General features: G+C 45.4%; 1 protein-coding gene across 6 annotated transcripts in view; it reads left to right on the forward strand.

Annotated features, from left to right (window-relative positions):
- Positions 1–21,422, forward strand: part of WWOX (WW domain containing oxidoreductase) — an 883,821-nt gene that overhangs the window by 213,806 nt on the left and 648,593 nt on the right. For all 6 annotated transcript variants that reach the window (XM_065925072.1, XM_065925068.1, XM_065925069.1 and 3 more), the window contains exon 6: positions 10,197–10,285. In XM_065925072.1, the coding sequence (XP_065781144.1) occupies positions 10,197–10,285 (89 nt within the window). The remainder of the gene's footprint in view (positions 1–10,196; positions 10,286–21,422) is intronic.

Here is a 21,422-nt window from a genome sequence, read left to right on the forward strand (position 1 = left end):
ACTGTGACATGCGTGTATGTGTGCTGTGTATTGAGTTTTTAGCTTTTCTGCCTTTCTGGGTGCTTTTGTTGGAACTTATTAGAGGCTACTTAGACAGATGCCACCTTAAGCAGGAAACTTCATCTTTCTTGGAAGCATGTAGTCTTTTTAACCTTTTCTAGTTCATCTGTTGAATATGCTGCCCTGCTTCTGCAGAACCTCAGAATGATTCCTCTCTTTGGATTCATCCTTAAATTGAAAGTGACGGTTGTGGTCACTCCCCAAGTGTGATGATACTGTTGCATGTTTACTGCATGCTCTGCACAGTGGGCTCACACTCGTCATCAGGCAGCGTGGCCAGCTTCTGAGTGGCAGGCCGGCAGCCAGTGGGCCTGAAGCTTCAGCAGAAAGGCCTGGCTTTCCCGCGGATTATGGGGAATCATTGTTGCCAACATCACTAGCCTGCTTTTATCTGTACTGAGGAATTTGTCCCAGGTTCAGGTGGTGCATTATTCATTCATTCATTTTCTAAATTAAACCCTGTCTTGAAAACCTACTCTGTGCCACTCACTGTATACCAGAAGTCAGAGACAGAGATATAAAACTTCATTTTAATTGACTATAAATATTAGTGTGAATTATCAGTTGTTTTGGTATTCTTTCATACTCTCTTGCAGTGTTCTTGGGAATAGAAGTTTCTCTAACCTTTTTGGACACCCAGGAAAAATGTATCAAAATTTAAAATACAGATGTCGCTTTACATGGCAATTCTACTTCCAGGATCTTATCCTATAGAAAAAAAAAATTATTTATTGCAAAATAGGTATTACAACATTGCTTTTAGTAACAAAAACCTGGAAGCTACATAAAGTAATATTAATTACAGCAACAGCATTAGTTAACACTTAGAGCATATGTGTTTAAGGTGCTTCCCATGGATATTATCTTAGTGAGTTCCCACAGTAATCCCAAGGAAGGGATTCTTCTATTATTTCTATTTTTACAGGTAAAAAAGGTCAAGCTTTGGGAATTTAAGTAAAAAGTTCACAAGCATAGTGAAGACTGTGGAGGACTGAGACATCCAAAGGGGATCAGTTTTTTTTTTCTTTTTTTATAAATTTTTAATTGGATTAAAATTTTTTTAATTTGTTTTTTTGGTTGTGCTGTGCAATATATGAGGTATTAGTTCCCTGACCAGGGATCAAACCTATCCTTCTGTATTGGAAGCTCAGAGCTTTAACTACTGGACCACCAGAGAAGCCCCAGATCAATTTTTAATAAATGTTTGAACACTCCTCTTCTGGGTAAACCTATTGGTTGAAAAGAATGTGGGTGGAGCTCTGTTTAGGTGTGTTCTATTATGTGTTAATTGTGAAAAACCAGATTATAGAATAACACATAAACTATGTTACAATGTTTGTAGAAATATGCTGTGGCCCAGTGTTTTTGTATGTGTAGAAAATGTATCCTGGAAGGGTTTGCCCCAAACTGTCACTCTGTTTATCTTGGGGCAGCAGGATTCCAGATACTTTCACTTGATGCATTATCCACTTCTGTATTATTTGTACTTTGCTCAGTGAGCCATTTTTATTTTTATAAATAAGGATAAATTTAAATCGCTGAAGCCCACTTGGGGTGAATCGCAGTTCCTCTCCCCAGGCCGACAGGCGCAGCCTCGGCCCCGTCGCCGTCTGGGCCTGGCTGCAGGGGGTCTGTCAGCGCCCGGGCTCTAGCCCCTAGACGCCAGGGCAGCCCTCCGCCCAGCCGCGGCGCCAGCAGCGTGTCCAGACCTCGCGGGGCGCCCCCTGGCGCCGGCGTGTCCGTGGCTGAGAGCCCCCAGGGCAGGTGCTATCCTGCCAGTGTGCGTTTCTGTCCATCCTCAGCGTCGTGATGAAAGCGTTGCTCTCTGTTTGAGCATCTCCCACACCTCTTGGGTCCTCCATGTGGAATTCAGAAGCCTTTCAACCAGAGCAGACAAATCTTGTTTCTCTTTCTCTATAGTCAATGAAATTAACTGCCATTGACCTGTCACCAGGTAGTCAACAGACCCCACATCTCTCTGTGGGCTTTTTTTCTACTCAAAAAAAAAAAAAAATTGTTCTTTAATTGGAGGAAAATTTCTTTACAGTGTTGTGTTGGTTTTCGCTATACAGCAATGCAGTTCAGCCCCAATTATGCATATGTCCCCTCCCTCCTAATCCTCCCTCCCCCCCGCCCCAGCCCACCCCTCTAGGTCATCACAGAGTGCGAGGCTGGGCTTCCTGTGTTAAATAGCAACTTGTCACCAGCTGTCTATTTTACACGTGGTACTGTGTATATGTGTAGATGCTGCTTTCTCCGTTCGTCTGTACACCTTTCTGAATCTTGCGGTGGGGGGTACCGGATTTATTTTATCAGCAACTTCTGCAAAAAAGGGGCTTCAGATGCTTAACACATTTCATTAAGAACCTACCTATTAAAATATTCAAAACATATAGCCTGTTCCTATTGAGGATATAATTATGCAGTAGATTAGCTGCTGTCCAGTCTGTTGCCTTTAGACCACGTCGTGGATGTTTCCAGTACTTACCTAAGACATAGGGCCTGTTTATTAAAGAGGCTTCCACTGTGTATAAAACTCGAACAGTCAAAAGTAATGGTGTCTTCTGAAGGATTCTTTATCATATGAATTTACCTTTAGTCATCTATTATTTATTTCAGCTATTTTATATGCCATTATAATAAATATTATGACAGAGAAAGCTTTTACGCTTCAACTTATTGTACTACTCTCTACTTGCCTGCAATCCTTCAGGAAAATGTAACCATGCTTTACCTATAGTTAACGTAAATCATCACTTACATTAGGATGAAAAATTCACTATGAAAAAAGGCTCTTTCTTCAATAGCCAGGCGTAAATGCCCGATCATGTTGGCTGCCAAACTCCCGTGCCATTTGCCATCCTCTTAAACTGTTTTTAAGCTGCAAAGTGAATGCGTAGCAGAGAGGGAAATTGGAAGATTTTTGAATAATTTTCCCTCTCTTGTTAGTTTCTGGCAAGATAAGCATTTTTTTTTTATCCGGAGTGCAAAATACTGCCAATTACTTTCTAAGCATCTTTAATAGTTTTACTTTACATGGTGCATAAGTCATACACCAAATTAAATAAGCCATTATCCGGTGCAGTTTCTCCTTGAATCAGCCTCGCAATCACCTATAGATATGGAAACAGTTATTTTATAAATTGAGTTCCAGCAACCCAAGGCAGAAATGTTGACCTATGTGTAATGAAACAAGGATTGTCATGATTTTCTCATTAGGCATGTTGATCACTGTATTTTGGAGGGAGGGCGGACTTTGGGTGAGGGGAGCATTTGTGGACGCTCAGGAGTGAAGTTTCCTGCTTGATGGTTGATCTGAAGGTCGGGAATGACAAGGTCAACCCCTCTCCTTCAAGGCTCGAAGGAAAACTCAAGGCTTTTGCTAAGGGTCATTTTTGGTTTGGTTCCCTATTTTGTAAATTGGACTCTTCTTTAAGAGCATTTTCCTAGTTAAAGGCACAAAGGTGTACAAATTGATATAGGTGTGGAGAGCCAAGAAAGAGACTATTAAACTCTGCCTTCTCCTTGGGTAGAAATGCTGTTTCAGAAAGAGCACTTATCAGAACACCCTTTTGTTAAAAAAATATTCATTTATTAACATTTTGGCTGTGCTGGGTCTTAGTTGAAGCATGCGGGGTCTTCGATCTTCGTTGCAGCCGTTAGTTGCAACCTTTAGTTGTGATGTGTGTGACCGTTAGTTGTAGTATGCAAAGTTGTGCATGTGGGATCTAGTTCCCAGACCTGGGATCGAAAACACAGGCCTCCTGTATCGGGAGTGTGGAGTGTTGGCCACTGGACCACCAGGTCAGTCTCCGATGAGGGCATCCTTTTTATCTTTAGGCTTGTTCAAGGTTGGGCAGACTCCCCATCTAGCTCACTCACGATGCTGATTTGGGTTGCTCTCCTGAGACGTACAAGAGCCAAAAGGAGACGCAAGTCCCTATCTGCTCCTGCCTTTCCCAGCAAAGAGGTTGACACCCACAGCCACAATGACATCACTTTCATAATACTGGAGAAATGAGCATTGTGAAGTCCCATATAGGATACTGACAAATTACGGAACCAGTGTAGTTAGGTCTCTGTTGCAGTTCAGTGAATAATGTCATGTCAATGACGCTCATCGCCAGTGTCTCCCGCTGCTGTAAATGTGACAACTCCTATTTAACGTTTCAGAACATAAAATCAGGACCAAGCATATGTAAAGTGGAAGGCGAGAGGCATCAGCATAATGCAATTAAGGTACATTGGATGAGAATTTGCAGGGTGCCATTAGCAATAAGCTCTGAATGTACATTATTGTCTTGGTTGCATTTTCTCCTTCACTACTAGGCTTCTCTTGTAAATTCTAAGTGTATGAAATAAATATGATGTAAAATAGACACAAACAAGAATATATAGAGGACATTAATTTCTTGATAGCTTTTCAGTGTATGGCATTGAAGAATATGAGAACAGGGCTAGAACCAGTAGTGATAATCCAGCGAAGACACGAGTGTTGTAATCAGTCGAGCCTCAGTTCGAGACGCAAATCAGTGTCTAGGCAGTGCCTCTGTTTTCTAGTCTGTGAAATGGGGGAATGATAGATACTTCAAAAGACTTTCCCTATGACTCTTCAATGAAAAATAAATACCAAGCATATCATGTGCTCTGCTCTGTCACTCAGCCATGTCCGGCACTTGGCGACCCTGTGGACTATAGCCTACTTAAGTAAATTTTGTGAAATAAGGAAAGACTGAAATTGATAATATATGCCTTATGGTTGAAAAGCAAAGAATCAGTGTCATGTTCTAACAGTGGTTTTACAAATGATGATAATTGTTATTTCTGTGCCTCGTACCTTGTATGCACCATGCCTAATCTTTACCCTTACCATTTAATGCAAAACGCCCATTTCAGCATGAATGCTGAGGCCTAGTGCAGTCACACAGCTCCCTGAAGTCAGACAGCCAGTGCTGTTGTCAGGCTGGACTGTGGCTCCTCCTGGTCAGCCTGACTGCTGTCCCTGTGGGTGACGGCATTTTCCCTCTTCTCTTTAAGTTCCACACAATCCCCATATGGTTCCTTTGGTTTTAGGCAGTGTCACGCCTTAGTCGTATTTGGCTAATTATAGTCATACATTGGTATGAGGGGCTTCCCTGATGGCTCAGAGTGTAAATTGTCTGCCTGCAACGTGGGAGACCTGGGTTCTATCCCTGGGTTGGGAAGATCTCCTGGAGAAGGAAATGGCAACCCACTCTAGTATTCTTGCCTGGAAAATCCCATGGACGGAGGAGCCTGGTGGGCCACAGCCCATGGGGTCACAAAGAGTTGGACGTGACTGAGCGACTTGGCTTTGCTTTGCTATCGGTATGAGAGAGCAGTCTTGTGTAACAGCGAGAACCCCCTTGATTCTGCACTTGTAGACAGGTTTTGGGAACTTAATAAAGAACAACCCAAGAAGACTCATTCTGGCGAGAGTATCAGTGGACTGTGCCACCGCCTGGTGTCCCCTGACTCCCAGGAAAATGGAAGAAAACTATGTGGGTTGCTTCATCGCTCTGTCTTTTGGGTGAACCTGGGGGTGGCTGGGAGCAGTTGGGCGTCTCAGCTTCTTAGACGTTGCCTGATGCTTCACGTGTGGGCTGCCACCTGTGCATTCTTGCTTTAAAATGATGAGTACCAGCATCTATAGACAGAATTTAAGGTAAGTTTGCATTCCCCTTTTACCTGAGATGATAAACTTGTGTATACTGGTGTGGTTAAATAAAAGAGTGTAAATTTGGGGAAGGGTTGGATAGGCATTTTATAGCATTTAAAGATTCAAAGTTTAGTAAGAAGTTGTCTCTGTCAGCCAAAGCTAGGTGGGGGGCTGGTTGGCTGGCTGGCCAGCTGGATAGATGAGTAGATGGGTAGAGAGGAGGGAAAGGGGGAGAGACGTAGGGAAAGCTAACAGTTAATATTGGGGTGGTGGCATTGTAGATACTTTTTTGTCCATATTCATCTGTCTTTTCTAAATGTTTCTATGACTAGTGAAAGTATGAAGCAGGAAGTGGCCTGAAATGAGCCTGGAGAGTAGAGAGGGCAAAATCATGAACTGTGCGTTGGTTGTTACTATTTTCTCTTCTTGCTGGGTGTGTGGAGGGCTGCACCTTTTTGAAGCTAGGCATAGCAGCAGAACGTGCTCTGCCAACAAAATGTTAGGAGAAGCAACACCTGTCACCACAGGGTGGGAGCTCATGACATTCAGTGTGCAGCCGTGTTCTCTTCCCCACCCTGGAGAGGCTGGTGAAGTTACAGAGGATGGAAACACCCGCGGACTCCACCTGCCTAGGCCCCTGGCCAGTCACAGTGACCGTAGCCCCACTGACCTGGGAGGGACATGAGGCATGAACAAGTCATAATCCTTGGTTTTCTTGTGACATTGAGGTCTGGGGGCTTCTTCCTTGTTGAAGGTAATCTTGATTGACACAGAGGCACTTGTGTGAGCCACACAGTAAGGGATCTGGGTCGTATCTTGTTGGCCATTCCAAACTACAAAAGTGTTTTAAGATAGGAGTGTGTGTGTGTGCGTGCGCGCATGTGTGTTGGGAATCTAGAGCACAGAGACTGGCCAGACAGGGTCTGAACTTTTTATGTCCTGGTTGGCGTATGCTGATTTAACATCTCACTTGAAAAATTCAATGGTTTTTTAGTAGTGATGGAAGAGTTCTATATCTTGAATGTGGTGATAGTTCTATGAAATTCTGCATGTGATAAAAATGTCATAGAATTATATGCATAGATATTTCAAATAAAAGAAAATGAGTGCATCCTCGAACTGGTGAAATCCAAGTAACATCTGGAGTCTAATGAATTACTTTGTGACTATGTCGATTTTCTGGTTTTGATGATATGCTGCTTGGATTAGTCGTCCCCTCTGGGGGATGCTGGGAGATGGATATGTGAGCATTTTCGGGTACTGTGTTTGCCACTTCTTGAGAGTCTATAATTCCTTCCAAATTAAAGTTAACAACAACAACAGCAGAAATGAGTTATACCAAGAAAGCGGATTGTGGTCAGTCCCAAATTCATAGACTCAGCAGGAAGCTCACATTGGCAGATGGGGCCTCTTGCTTTCACCTAGCAATCAGCAGTTTATCCCTCAGAAATGCTCTCTGTTTGCAATCCGCCAGCCCCTGCCTTCTCATTTAGAGCACGTCCCACAATAAGAACATTTCTACCACGTTGTGAAGTTTGTTAGATGACTGGAAGAGCAACCCCCCCCCACAACACACACACACATATCCGCACATTTGTGCACCCCCTTCCTAGAAGCTGTGTTTTCCCTTTACGGGGCTTAACCAAACTGCACGTGCAGCCCCTCTGCATTTCTCAGGGTCTGTAGCAGAAACAGGAAACCTGATACCGAGGGCAGGGGGAACTACCTGAGTAATTGGGTGTGGACTTGAATCATTGTCCCCAGGAGCCCAGTAACCCACCGCCTGTGGATTAGTCTGTTGAACTACTTGATGGCTTGTGACCCCTCGTTCCCCCTGGATACGTATGTTCTGATTTTGTTCTTATTGGTGGTGGCAGCCCTGTGCTTTATCTTCCAGCAAGGGGGGAGGTGGGGGGTGGCGGGGAGCAGTACCAAAAGACAGCTTACCACGTGCAAACGGCACATTAGAAGAACACATCAGCCCATTTGGCCACACCATCGCTTTCATTGGAATTTTTGCTTTGGGGTCACCATCTGGGAATGTTCTCCCTGTTTTATGGGGGAGGAATATACATGCATTCTTTTCTAATATGTAGCCAGCACATTCCTTGGGGGTTTCCATCAGGGACTCAGCTGAGAGGAGCGATGTCTATCTTTACCAGCCCTCCGTTAATAGGAGAAATATCCTGTTTTCCTCTTGTGATCCATTCAAAGCTCCATAAGATTCTGTGTTGGCGACGAGTGTCGTGCTCTGCTCCAGGGGCGGCTGGGGCCCGAGGAGCAGGATGAGGGTGAAAGGGCACTTGAGTTGCCACGTCTGAACATCAGAACCAGTAGTTGAGCATTCAGGAGGCATAAGAATCTATGGGGAAGGGAAGTTAGCCATTTTGACAGACGTCCCACTCCAAAGAATTGAGCCATAGATAAACATCCATCACGCAGACAGAAAGCTGGGGGGCTGGGGTGGGTGGCTTGCTCCCCATCCGGAGTCCCGAGCCCTCTGTACAGGGTGTGGCTTCACTCAAGTGTAGTCCCTTCTCCTGGCGGCAGTTTACCTTCATATGGGATGAGGGCCGTGGCCTTGCCTTACCATGAGCCCTCCAGCTCTCATGTTCCCTGATTTCAGGAAGCTCTAATGAAAGCCACGTGTTGGCACTCTCCTCTTTTCCTGGATCAGGTTAGATGCTTCTCCTTCTTCCAGAATCTGCAGGTGTGTGCAGCTGCTGCTGTTACCTGAGGAATTTAAAATCCACTTCGGCCAACTTGCCTTTGCCAGACTGTTGGGGTTTGGGGAGGTCACTGAATTCCTCTCTACTGCCTTTGCTGAAACTGGGCCCTGTTAGTGGCAGGACCTGGATCCTCCAGGATCCAACAGTGATCTGGTATGACGAGGTCTTCGGGGGGAAGCCTCACTTGTCATGAACACAGTTTCACCCACCCTGCTGCCCTGTCACCCTCCTGAACAACCATTTATTACACAGTGGCCTCGGGGAAAGAGCTTGTCACTACGGGCATCTTCCCTCCTCCAGTTAAATTGATGAAACACCTTCTGTCTTCTAGGCAGGCTGTTAGGCATTTTGTACTTAGCCTCACTACTCTGTGAGTAGATAATGAGCGTTTATCATTTACAAGTGAGGAAACTGAGGCTCAGAAAGGTTAGATGGCCCAGAGTCTGTGTGTATTCCAGCTGCGTCGGCCTGGTGTTCACTGTCCAAGGCCTGGGACTTGGGTTGCAGTCCAGGACTTTGATGGCCAAGGTGAACTGCTGCAGACAGAGTAAGCGTCTCAGCACAGCTTGTGTGTGCGTCCAGGTGGAGGGTGTCCTCTGCCGAGCCGTATGCATCCCCATCCGAGCCTCATGTGATTCTCGCTCGTCTTACTTCAGCATCGCAGTCTAGACAAGGATTCCCAGGTTCACCGCTTATCTTATGAGAATCCACTTACCTGAACAGGCAGGTAGCCTGGCCATCTGTTCTGAGGAGAGAGATCTAAGAAGTGGTAGCATTTCAGCCCACACAGCAGAGTCCACTCAGACTTAAAAATCGGGAGGGCCTGGTAAACACAGGGCCTGTCTAAAAGGCATGGTCTTTCCAGAACTGTGCTGGGGGCCATGCAGTGGAATGGGGTGGCTTCAGTGACTGCTGTAGGGCTTCTGGTGTGTCTCCAGGAGGGAGTTTGGGCTTCAGTGTCAGACTGACTTGAGGTCTCACCAGCCACACTTCTTAGCTCTGTATTCAATCTCTTATAAGATGCCACAGTGTACAATAGGCCAAATAAAAGGTATCCTTCAGTCGTCCTGAGGGTGACATGAGATGATGCCTGTAAATGCCCACCCACTGTCACCCGAGGTTAGGCATCAGGAGCATCATTATCATCACCTACGTGAGCCTCACATCCACAGAGTTCACAGGGTCTCTAAACCTGGCTCGCCTGCATTTCTAAAGCAGGGGGATGCAGAGCTGTCAGGCTCTGTTGGTATTACCGAGTTTTGCCTGCCTTTGTACTCTCTGTCCACGCCTTGTGTTCCATTTTTGAGGCAGGCTTAGTGGAGTCATTTCAGAGCCCAGACGGCAGCTTTTGAGATTCCCACGTGACCTCTGGTGTTCTTGCAGGAGATGGGCCTCATCCTGGTGTACCCCTGTCATCATGGTTTCTTTTAGGAGGCACTTCCAGAGGAGATACGTGAGCCTCTGGACCCTGTGGATCCTGTTTCGGGCGCTGAGTCAAACGGCACAGCCCCTGGCCTGGAGTTTTAGCAGAGTCCCAGCCTCCCATCCTCCCTAAACTTGGCAGTAAAAAGCCCCGTTCTTCTGTTCATTCTGATGATTTATATTCTCTCTGGGCATCTAATATTAAACAGGGGAATTCCGACATGTTCCATAACACATTGACTGTAACTTGATACCATGAACTAAACTTGCTGTTATTTATCATTTCTTTTTATTTTCTCTCATTCCAGCACAAAGCCAAGGTAGAAGCAATGACCCTGGACCTCGCTCTGCTCCGTAGCGTGCAGCATTTTGCTCAAGCATTCAAGGCCAAGAATGTGTGAGTGTTCCAGAGGAGGGTTATAGATCATAATATCTCGCCATTGTAATGTCTTTATCAGATGAACACAACCGGGAAGATGGAAGGCTATTGTGCTGTCTTGGCGTCCAAACAGGAGGCTCATTTATACTGGCCCGGTTGAGGTGTACCGTATTTTCTTGACTCTGAGCCCCCCTCATTATGAGATGTGTCATCAATCTCATAACAGCCTCCCAGATAACACGAAAAAGATACTACTAAGCACCAGTAAAAAGCGACCTCATAAAAGGCAGCTTGATTGTAGGCTGCATCCTGATCGCAGACGTCTTCAAGGCGCCTCCCAGAATTGAGGAGAAGTTATATTTTAATTGCACTTAGGAAGAGGTCAAGTCAGCTCTCTATTTCCACAAGGGGGCTGAACCTCAGAGTACGGGGAAGAAGGTTTTACTGTTTCGCAAACCTGCGATGATTTTACGTGGAGCATGGACACGGTTCCAAAAGTGTGGGCTCACATCTGAGAACTTCTGTTTTTCCATTCTTTCTCAAATTTTTCAAAAATGCCTGAAGGAGGGAGCCTTTGCTGAGGACTGGCAGATTTTTTTTTTGGCCATCCGTTACCAACTGCCTTCCCTAACAGAGAGCGAGCAGCTCTTAAAGCCAGAACTGAGGAGAGCGGTGGTGGTTAGCTTCCTTTTCATTACAATATTTTGTTTCTAAGTGTTTATTTTTACTGTTCCCTCTGACTTTTTTTTTTTTTTTTTTAGGGCAAGCAATACTGGTTTCTCATTTAACATAGCGGTTTAAATTTCTTTAACAAATCACTTCGTTTAATTTTTCTTTTCCAGTGAGTTGATTTAAACACAAGGATTAAGTTAATAATAGTGCACGTGGTGCCAAGGGTAAAATAATTCCACAGTCGGCACCAGAGTCCCCGAGTTTGGAGTAGGCTGATCAGCGATAAGCAGTCTCAGGGTTGGCCTCTGTCAGGGTCGCTGGTTTTTTTTTTCCTTCTTTTTTTTTGTTAGGGTCACTGGTTTTAACAGTTCTCTGCGGAGATGATGAATGGGAGGGGAGGGGTCTCAGACCAGATGTTCAGATGGCGTGATGTTGACCCGACTCCTCAATGCTGTCCAGTGGCCAATCCTTCTTTCTCCCTTCGTTTTCTCACTCATTCTTTTTAGACAGTTGAGAAGTCTGTCCTCTAAAGCCCTTTCTGGAGCAAGCCTGAGTCCTTGAGATTGAAATGTCAAGTCAGAGTGTTTAGTGAGATCTGCACTTGCCCCACCCCCACCCCAGGGGCCTGCCCTGTGCTCCAGCGAATAGCTAGCTGGGTTTCGTCCCCAGGCCAGCAGACCTCAGCGAGCCCTACTGTGCGCCCTCTCGGCAGGGATTATAACTGCCAGCCCTCGCCAGAGCTCCCAGAGAACCTCATGTCAAGACAGAGCTGTAGCTCTTTAAACATTTGCCCTTTCCTCCCTTCATGATTCATTTATCCGCTTGCTTCTTCACTTAACACGCGTTTAACACATGCCTCCAAAGCCCCAGGCTCTCTTCTAGGCTCTGGAAAGAGAGTGGTGGCTGGTGGAGGCCTAGTTAAGCTCACCCAAGCCATTGTGTGAGCTGCCAGCAAGCAGGCAGTGTTTAACTGCTGGCAGCCTACTCCTCGACTTAGTATTTCTGCGGTTGTTTGGAAGAGAACAGCAATAATAATATCAATCATAGCAGCAATAACAGCTCGTTTCTCGAGAGCTTGTTCTGAGCCCCACACCCAGTACCTCTGTGTGCTTTCCCTGGCTTAGTTCTCCAAGCAGCCCTCAGGGTAAGTGCCGTCACTGTGTCTGTTATGCAGTGGAGGAAAATGAGACCAGAGAGGGTGCGTTATCCGAGGGCACGCGGCCAGCCAGCGGGGGCGCTGAGGCTGGGCACGCCTGGGCAGCCCGCCTACCGGACCGCTTTGCTGCACTGTCTGTTGTTCTCAATGGGCGGGAAATCGAGATCCGAGACAGTGAGTGACTTTCGCCGGGTGTCTTGCATGTTGGTGGCAGGGGCAGCATTTCCAGCCGCTGTGCCTCTCCGCTTCCTCCCCGACACCACGCCGCCCTCGTGGGAGGTGGGACGCACCGCCTCCTCACGCTCCCTCCAGTCCTGGTGTCAGAGCTCGCTGGAAGGAGACGTTTAGCCAGGGAGAGCCAACAGTTACATAAGAGGACTGCCTTCCAAGTCTTAATGGGACCATTCGTTTTTAACCATTAAGTAGTTCAGAAATCATCAAAGCCAACTGCCTTCTGTGATCACCAAGCCCAAACTCTTGGGGAAAAGCGGTCACCCATTCCGCCCTGATTCTGGATTTTAGCAAATGAACTCTGAATTTCTATACTCCTCGGTTCAGTAACAAAAGCAGTTTTCCTCTTAGCCAGCCCCGTGCCACGAACCTCCTTTCATCAATCTCTCTAGGGTCCAGTATTTTACACGGACTTAGAGAAATAGGCATGAAAATCCCACACAACTTTCCCTTTGGAAGACCAGCAGGGCGAAGTTTTCCCTGGCCAGGCAGATGACAGTGCAACACTCAGAGGTCTGTGGATTCTGAGAACCGTCAGAAGCGAGTTCCAGTGTCGGGGACTGAACTTCCAGAAAAACACGTGTCGTGCTCTTGCTATCTCCAGCTCCCATCTTTGACTTTAAGATCTCCTTGTGTGTAAGACATAATGGCAAACGAAGGAGAGGCTGCCCATGCCGGCCGCATTCCTTTCTGCGCCCTTGGACTGAGGAGAGGAAAAACCCGTCCACTGAAGTGCCCCGTGGACGCTCGCATTTAGCAGGCTGTGCCGAGGCCTGCCTGCGAGCCCGCCAGGAGCCAGCTCTGCGCTTTTTACCGCATGTGCCCCCTCGGTTCACGCCCCGGCCCAGCGGCCTCACCATTCCAGGGCTGGCAGCAGTGCTTGTGGCCCGAGCCTGGAAGAGGTAGAAACAGGTGTAAATGCGGACCTCTTTAGAAGATGCAGCTCATGGTACAGATGAGCCAGTCTCCTTCCACCTTCTGCTGGGAGGGTGGGTGGCTTCAGCCTCTTCTTGGGTATTCTTGGGCGGGTGGTGGCATGGGGAGGGGACTGAGCCTTTTCAGAATGAGCCCTGCTAACAGTGATTATGCAAATCATAATTCCTCTCTGACATTTGTTTATTCCATGCAAGGCAACATGCTTGGCACTTATGCCCACGTTCTCTCTCTAATTCCTTACAATCATCCCCAGGCATGACTTACTTTATCTTTGTTTCCAGTGGAAAGGCTCCAGCTTCTCACCGAGAGGCCAACTCTCTTTCCTAACTTTAGCAAGTGACAGATCCCGAATTAGAATCCAAGTCTGTCTGAATCCAAAGCAGCCCCGCTTCCTGTTCCACCTCACCTTTCAAGTGTTTTCTTCAGTGTGGATTTCTGGGTTGGTAGAAATTCCTGAGGACCAAGTTACTCAGAAATTTAGGGGCCGGACACCGTTCAAGGCAATGGTATTCTGTTCTCTCTCAGTCTCCTTAAATCAGAAATCAAATAAGGTCAATGCCTCTTAACCTATATGTTTTCCTTCAGTTTTTAAATTTCTTTCTTTCTTTCTTTTTATTTAATGCAGCATATTTGTTTCAAGGACAGGTGTGTCCTCTAGAGTTTTCTGTGGTCTGTATTTCAGTGACTGCATCCTGGTGGTGTCATTCAGCTGGTTCTTTTGTCTTCTGTGTTTCCTGTGAAATGGTAGCCAACACTGAAGGCTTGGTCAAATTCCTGTTTAATTTTTATTTGGCAAGAGTGGTCGATAGATTGTGGTGGTGTCTTCAAGCCAGTTTTCATGAAGCTCTGCAGCCCCGACCGACCCACCCCTGCGTCCGCGCAGTCTGTCTGTCTGCTCGCTCCCCCTCGCCCCCCATCCCTCCTTCTGCACCCCCTCTTCTGGGTGGTCAGCCCAGGAGGTCTCAGTGCTCCCAGGGCACTTCCCCCTAGCGTCAGTGGTGGTAGTGGTCGGCCAGTGTGTCTCAGGTCCAGTTATTTTGGGGCCTTACTGGAAAGTTCCAAACCAAAGCCTGTGGTCAGTCCCAGCCAAACTTGAGTTTTGCAGGATATTTTTGTTGAAACCGCAGTCCTGGAGAGCAGCCAGCCTCGGTGCTCCTGCTGCCCGGCTGGTCAGGGCCTCCGTCAGAATGCAAAGTGCTCGGACCCTTCCTGACGATCCCCACCGAGTGTCAGGGTTTTCTGCAGGGGGCTCCGGGGCAGCAGGGTGTTGTCTGGGACGCCTCTGCACAGGTTCAGCCATGGCGCTCACTGCTTAATCTACCGAGAAGCGTTCATTCTGAACAGGCCCTGTGACAACAGTTCAGGGGCTGCTAGCTTCTGTATTTCCTTTATCAGATACTGTTCTATGGTTTGAGTTCTATATATTCCTGAAATAATGGACACCTGGATTCCGGTTTTGAAATTTGAAGTTTCAGTGATGGCACATAATATACGAAATTTATTGCTTGACTTTCCATTGCCAGTCAGCTCTTATAATGTTATCTAAGGTCTTTGACTCATCATAGAAATTAATGGAAGTTGATCATAAGATAATTTTAAAATAGCACTTGTAATTCTGAAGATTTCTAGAGCTTTGTTTTCATTGTGGATCTCTACTTTCCTTTTTCAACTTTCTATTTCCAGCAGAATTTAAGGAAATCAGGCTTTATTTCACTTAAAATAATTAAAATACTTTCACTTAAAAATTGGATAGTAGTGTTTAAAGAAAAATCAAAAGAATACTTTTTCAGTTTCCTCTTTGCTGTTTATACATTTGAGGGAGAAATCTTAACAAAGTTATTTATTTTCACTGTTTAGAACTTGAAAGTTCAGGACATTCAGAAAGTACTAATCCCAGATTTAATTTTCTTGGATTCTTATTGCCAATTTTGCTGTCTCCAGTCCTTCTACAGAAGTGGGTGGTCTATAAATTATAAATAAATCCCAAATTTTGAGGGCTAAATTACCCTGCAAGACCAACGTGTAAATTACAGCTTAATCTTTCTTCTCCTCAGTTTGGTTTTAAGAGTAATGTTTTAGCCCATGTATCTCTTGTTACTTTTTGCTCAACATGAGAAATCCATTTCTGGTTTGTGTAACAGAGTATCATGTTGCTTTGCTTTTCTGAACAGTTTGAAAACTAAAAGAAAAGGAAAACAGAGAGCTAGATTTTTTTTAGCTGTAATAAACTCTCTAAATCTAGATCTTAATTATGGTGGCTTACGAAAATTTTTTCAAAGTCTACAAGTTGATTTTTCCCCATCCCCTACATTTTCTACCTTGAGGTATTAAAAAATCATACTGTGAAGCATTTATGTCTAGAAACATCAGAGAAGGCTTCCATCCACAGTAGATGTTTTGCCTTCTGAAGCTTAACTCTTTAGGCATCAAATGTTCTTACATAATTCTATAAAAATATATTTGTAAAGCAGATGGTATTCTGTCATCCCTTATTAAACAAAAATACGAATGCAGAGAGTATAGTGCAGGAGTCAGTACACTTTTTTGAAAAAATCCAGGGAGGAAGTACCTCAGACTTCTCTGGCCATAACGTTATCTGTGTCAGTGGTTCATCTCTGCCTCTGTAGCCTGAGGGCAGCCATGGACAGTATTTACATGATGAACATGTCTGTGTCCCAATAAAACTTTACTTCCAAAAGCAGAAAATGGGCTGGATATATCCGAGGGCCATAATGTGGCAGAATGTGCCCGTTATAGTGGAAAGAACAGAATTTGGGGGGATTGATTGCACTTCGATTTAAATCCAAGCTCTGCTGCTTTACAGGTTCGTGTAAAGTAGGTTCTCGCAGACTTTCCAGGTCTGTTGAGAAGAGGAGGCGCGATGCCTGAGATGAGCATACACATCTCAGTGCACTGTGCCTGACTGTTCTCGTGTGTGTGTTTTCCGTCTTGATCCTTAAATGACTCGAGAGGCTTTTATGAATATGTCCAGTATGATACAATGGAAATAAGATAGATTTCTGCCCAAACAGGAAAAGAGGCTTAAAGGGGGCTAGTCAGACGTGATCGTAGAGGAAGTGTGGATCCAACCAGTAATACAGTGGACCTGGGGACTTCCCTGGTAGTCCAGTGGCTAAGACTCCACTTCCCAGTGCAGGGGACCAGGTTTGATCCCTCATCAGGAAACTAGGTCCCGCACACTGCAGCGAAGATCAAAGATCCTCATGCTATGACTAAGACTCGGTGCAGCCAAACAAGTAAGTACTTTTTTAAAAACTGGGTCTGGAAATGAGCTTTGAGATCCCTCGCAGCCAAGGCAAGAGAAGACACGAGCTTCACCTTGCACATAAACTGTGTGCATGACCAGCCCTGAGCAGGAACGCTGTTACTGTAGCGGTGCTCCACTATCACAGAACACTCAGTCCTCTGTGTACCCTTCCCCCTGCTCTTTGTTGCTCTTCACAAAGCCAGGACTCCACGGGGTACTTCCCCATTCTCTTTTGGAGCAAATGGGTAGACTTTGCCATTGCTGCTATTGTTTCTCCTGGTTTTAGGCAGCTTTCCAGATGATTTGAGTGGCCTCAAGGGCAGCTTGCTTTGAATAAGTGAGAATTACAGTGGGCCACAGTGAAAATAATTAACCTCTGTATTGTGAGATACCAAAGTACTCCATATGCCTCTTCTCCCCTCCTCTTTTGGCTTATTTTTAAAAGTTTTTCCCTTCATGTCATTAATTATTTAGTGTTTACAGCAGTGCCAGGAACTGGGCTAGACATTGAAATTAAACTATTTGCCCTCTCGCTTCTCCTGTGCCTATCTGTCTCTTAAAATAGTCGTGAAGCTTAAGGATTTTTTTTTTTTTTTATAACTTTGTGCAGTGCTGACTGTCTTCAAAAACATATCCTTACTGAAGAAGAATGGTTGTTAAATTAATTAAGAGCCATTTTGCAATTAAATGTGTTAGGGGAAAAAAAAATTTAGTGAGCCTTTTTGCCATCATTAAAAGTCATCACTGCCAAGGAATACATGAAACTGTGTTTGAATTAACCACAGCGATGTTTGCAAAATAAACAGTTTTGATTTCCCAACAGAATTCTAGGTTCAGCCATCACTATCATGTTTCCGGAAGTCAAAGTGATATATGTTAATTGAAGACACAAATAAAACCTTCCCTTCCAGGAAGAATAAAATCCCAGCTTGGAGAGTACATACGGTTACTCTGTGGTCGCCTCCTCCCTCACCCACCAGCCCACCACTGCATACATAGCCAATGTTAGGGCTTTAATACCAGCAAATAGTATGAACTTAGTTGCTGGTGTTCAGCATTGATTACTTAAAGCACTGGACCAGAGCATAAGTTGGCAAAGTTTTTCTATGAAGAATCAGATAAATAAATATTTATATAAATGAATAGCTATACCACTGTTTTTCCCTTCATGAACCAAATGGTCTCTGTAGCAGCCACTCAGCAGTGTTGAGTGTCTCTTGAGTGTTGAGTGAAACTGTGGTAATGTGGAAGTGTAGCTACTGATAATATGTAAATGATTGGTCAAGACCAGATTCCAATAAAACTTTATTTAGAAAGACAGGAAGTGGGTTGGATTTGGGCTTTGGTCTGGGGGTTGTGGTTTGCTAACCTTTGGTCTAGAATCCCCTTGTCCCTTGAAATGTAACTCATTTGAAAAGCATCTTGCCTCATTATGAGAAACACATTCCATTTTTGGGTTTTCTTAAGTTTGGTCCAGATAAATCAGTATATATAGCCAGGGTTGTGGGCATGGTTCATTTCAGTTCTCTGAAGATAGCACTCTATGTTCCTTAGAGGCTGAGAGAAGAGATAAGAGTTTGAATAGAACAGTGTGCTCTGCTGAGTTGTGGAAATGCCACTATATGGGAATACAGGCCAACTAAGACAAGCAAGTTATTATTTAAATAATGAAGACACCAAAGCCCTGCCTGGGACTTGGAACTGCAAAATGATGATGGAGATAGTAATTGCTAATATTTATCACCTGTTTATTATGTGTCATGCACAGCTAAGCACTCATCTGCCATCCCACTTTATCCTCACAAGGACTTCATGGGGCAGGTCAAAAATTGTAGAAGAAAGGCAGTGTCTTATGGTTCAGCCTAATATGATGCTCAACCACATATCATAGATCAGGAAATCCGCAGGAAAGAGATTAAAGATCTTGACCCAGCTGATGCCAGCTAGTAGACTGTGAGACTAGAGCTGAGACCAAACTCTGCTCTGTTGCTGAGCTCTGCTCGATAGTAGTGTGGGAAATCAGAAAGCTCTGTCTCATTCGGAAATGCGTCATGTAGGACACGGTGTCTTTGAAGGAGTTTTGTCCTATTGGTAGGACAGATGGCAAACCCTGCCTGCTGGGAAGGTGGTTAAGGTCACTTCAAGGTTGCAGGGGATGCACCTTCCAGCCAGTTTCCTGTCATCAAGAGGAAATTGCGTTGCTGAAATACTGGTAAAATAGGTTAAACATCACTCACGAGAAGAGAGGTTCATCCCCTCAATGAAGTAGTCGGGAGGTTTTCTCCCAAATACCTAGAAGGTGTCTGTCCCTGAAGTGTATATAAGCAAAATGGCAGCAGTTGTCTCTACATTTACTCCAAGTGTCAATGTTCATTTCCCCTTAGCTCCTACTTGTTTTCCTAGTGACACTGATCTGGTAGACAGTGGGTGACCAGAGGGTCACTTTGCAATTCAGACATCTGAACTGCCAGAGTGGTCGCTCTCAAATGCAAACCCAGCCCTGATCCTTTCCTGCAAGTAAGACCCTTGGGTGGCCTCTGGAGGCTGGCCCATGCTGCTCCTTCATTTATAGATCAGATTGTCCCAGCCCTGTGCCTCTGTGTTCTGCTTCGCTGTTGAGCTTCTAAGTTGTGTCTGACTCCTTGTGACCCCATGGACTACAGCCTGCCAGGCTCCTCTGTCTATGGGATTTCCCAGGCAAGAATACTGGAGCAGGTTGCCATTTCCTTCTCCAGGGGATCTTCCTAACCCAGGGATCGAACCCACGTCTCCTGCAGTGGCAGGCGGATTCTTTGCCACTGAGCTACCTGGGAAGCCGGAGGTGTTACACGTTTTGCCTCCTGACGCAGGGCCTGTGCCACTGCCCCCCACCTGCTCCTGACCTGCTCGCTGGTTGATTCTGTCCCATTCTCTGTGGAGCCTTGCTTTTCCCCTCCTCTTAGGTCCACACTGTCATTGGATTGATGAGTCACTTGTGGGAGCATCGACCACACACCCAGTCATCGGGCATGGAGTACTTTGGGCACGCTTTTTTATATATTGATTTTTCTTTGTTAAACTGAGCCCCAGAGAAGCAGAAACCTTGGCTAATTCATCTTTGTCTTAGTTCTGAGGCCCTGTTCCACACCTTAGTAACATGGTGACCTTGGCACATTCCTTCATCTCTCTGATCCTCAGTTTCTTCATCAGTAAAAGTGGAAGGTGACGGTAGTACCTTTGTGGGATGGTTGAAAGGTTTAAGTAACAAAGTGTTCATGAAACGTAGTACCTGAATACCTAGTAAAGATTTAATGCATTTCAGATCATAACATCATTTTTGTTGTTGTCATCATCATCCTTTGCAAGTGTTAATTTTACAGCCATAGCGTAAGCTCCAGAAAAGGAGTGGATGGATGGGTGGGTGGGCGAGGGTGAGGGAGGGAGGGAGGAAAGGAAGGAAGGAGAGAAGGAAGGAGGGAAGGAAGGGCAACCAGAAGTGGAAGCTCACTGTTGCACTGCTGACCTAAACTTTGATTTTAAGGCACCAGTTCTTAGCCACATGAGGTTCTTGCCTTGGTACCTCCTTGGGTGGCATGGAGGTTATTGGGAAACAAATTATAAGGTGATTTTGCGTAATAGTTATTTCAGGTACAGAAAATGCAGCTGCCCTTCTAAGCAGGAGTGGGCTTGAGCTGCATGAGCAAGCTGTTCTCAGACCCATACAGGCACGGACACAGGAAACTCGTGTTGTTAAGGTTAATGTCTGGTGACTCTCAGAGAACTCTTGGATTATGTAAGACTCAGAAAAAAAAAGTGTCACAGTGTCTGTGGTTTAAAATTGTATTTTCCAGCTTGGCTGGCGAATCCAGCTCGGCGTTCCTCCTGATACCTTCTAACCACCCCCGTTGGCACATTGGAATTCTCCTCTCCCATAATTGACATGTTGGGAAGTTTTGTTTAAACCACACTGAAATTGCATTTTAATAACCAGGGGCCCGTCTTTCTCCCCCCACCCCGCCCCACCACCCCCAGTAAATTGTTGAGAAGTTAGTTCTTGTCAGCCCAAAAACTGGAATACACATTTGAAATACATCACCAGTGCTCCACTGTGGCAGCTGACTGAAAATCCCCAAGGAAGATTATATTTTTAGTTGATCCACTTGTCACTGCACTGTGTTCTTAATTTTGTGAGTCATCGGTTTTCTTCATTTTGTGAGAAAGCCCTCAATATCTCGTCATCCCGAGAAATACACACAGAGCCTCTCAATTAGTGGCAGAGTTCTTCAGTCTGCCTTCTGAGCTTCAAGTGTCATTACCATTCAGTCACCAACTCATCATCAAACAGGTATTTGAGCTGACATTAAGGAGTAGTTGATAACCAGAAACTGAATGAAGGAAAAGGTGGTCTCAGAGGTATAGGTAGTGGGTACAAGAAGTGCAAGTCGACCAATGATAGAGGTTTGGGAGGTGGACCTCAGCAGAATGTCTCCAACTAAAAGCACATCAGTGCCTAGATGTCTCAGGTCAGCAGACTCCTGAGAGCATGTCCCCGTGTTCCCAGAGTGGCTTTATGTGGGACCAGGTGGAATCTAGTAATCCCTGCATAGAGGTCAGAGTATTTCACCAGTCTTAAATTCTCATATGCTGGGTTGCTTCTATATATTATCGCTGTTGGAAGCACTCTGAAGCTGGCCTATACATACTTCTTTTTGGATCTCTCATTTTCTTAAGATCAGTTCTTGGAATAGCAGCAACCTGGGTCAAAGCACATGAGTATCTTTGAACACCACTGGCCTGTGACGTCAGGTTACCCGCCAGAAAAGTGACACGTAATTCTCATCTCTTGGTCAGACTCTAGGCAGCACCGTTAAGACCCGAAGTATTCTTTGTAAAACTTGCATCTATTTAACTGC

This window comes from Muntiacus reevesi, chromosome 2, assembly GCF_963930625.1.
Source record: "Muntiacus reevesi chromosome 2, mMunRee1.1, whole genome shotgun sequence".
Lineage (NCBI taxonomy): Eukaryota > Metazoa > Chordata > Mammalia > Artiodactyla > Cervidae > Muntiacus > Muntiacus reevesi.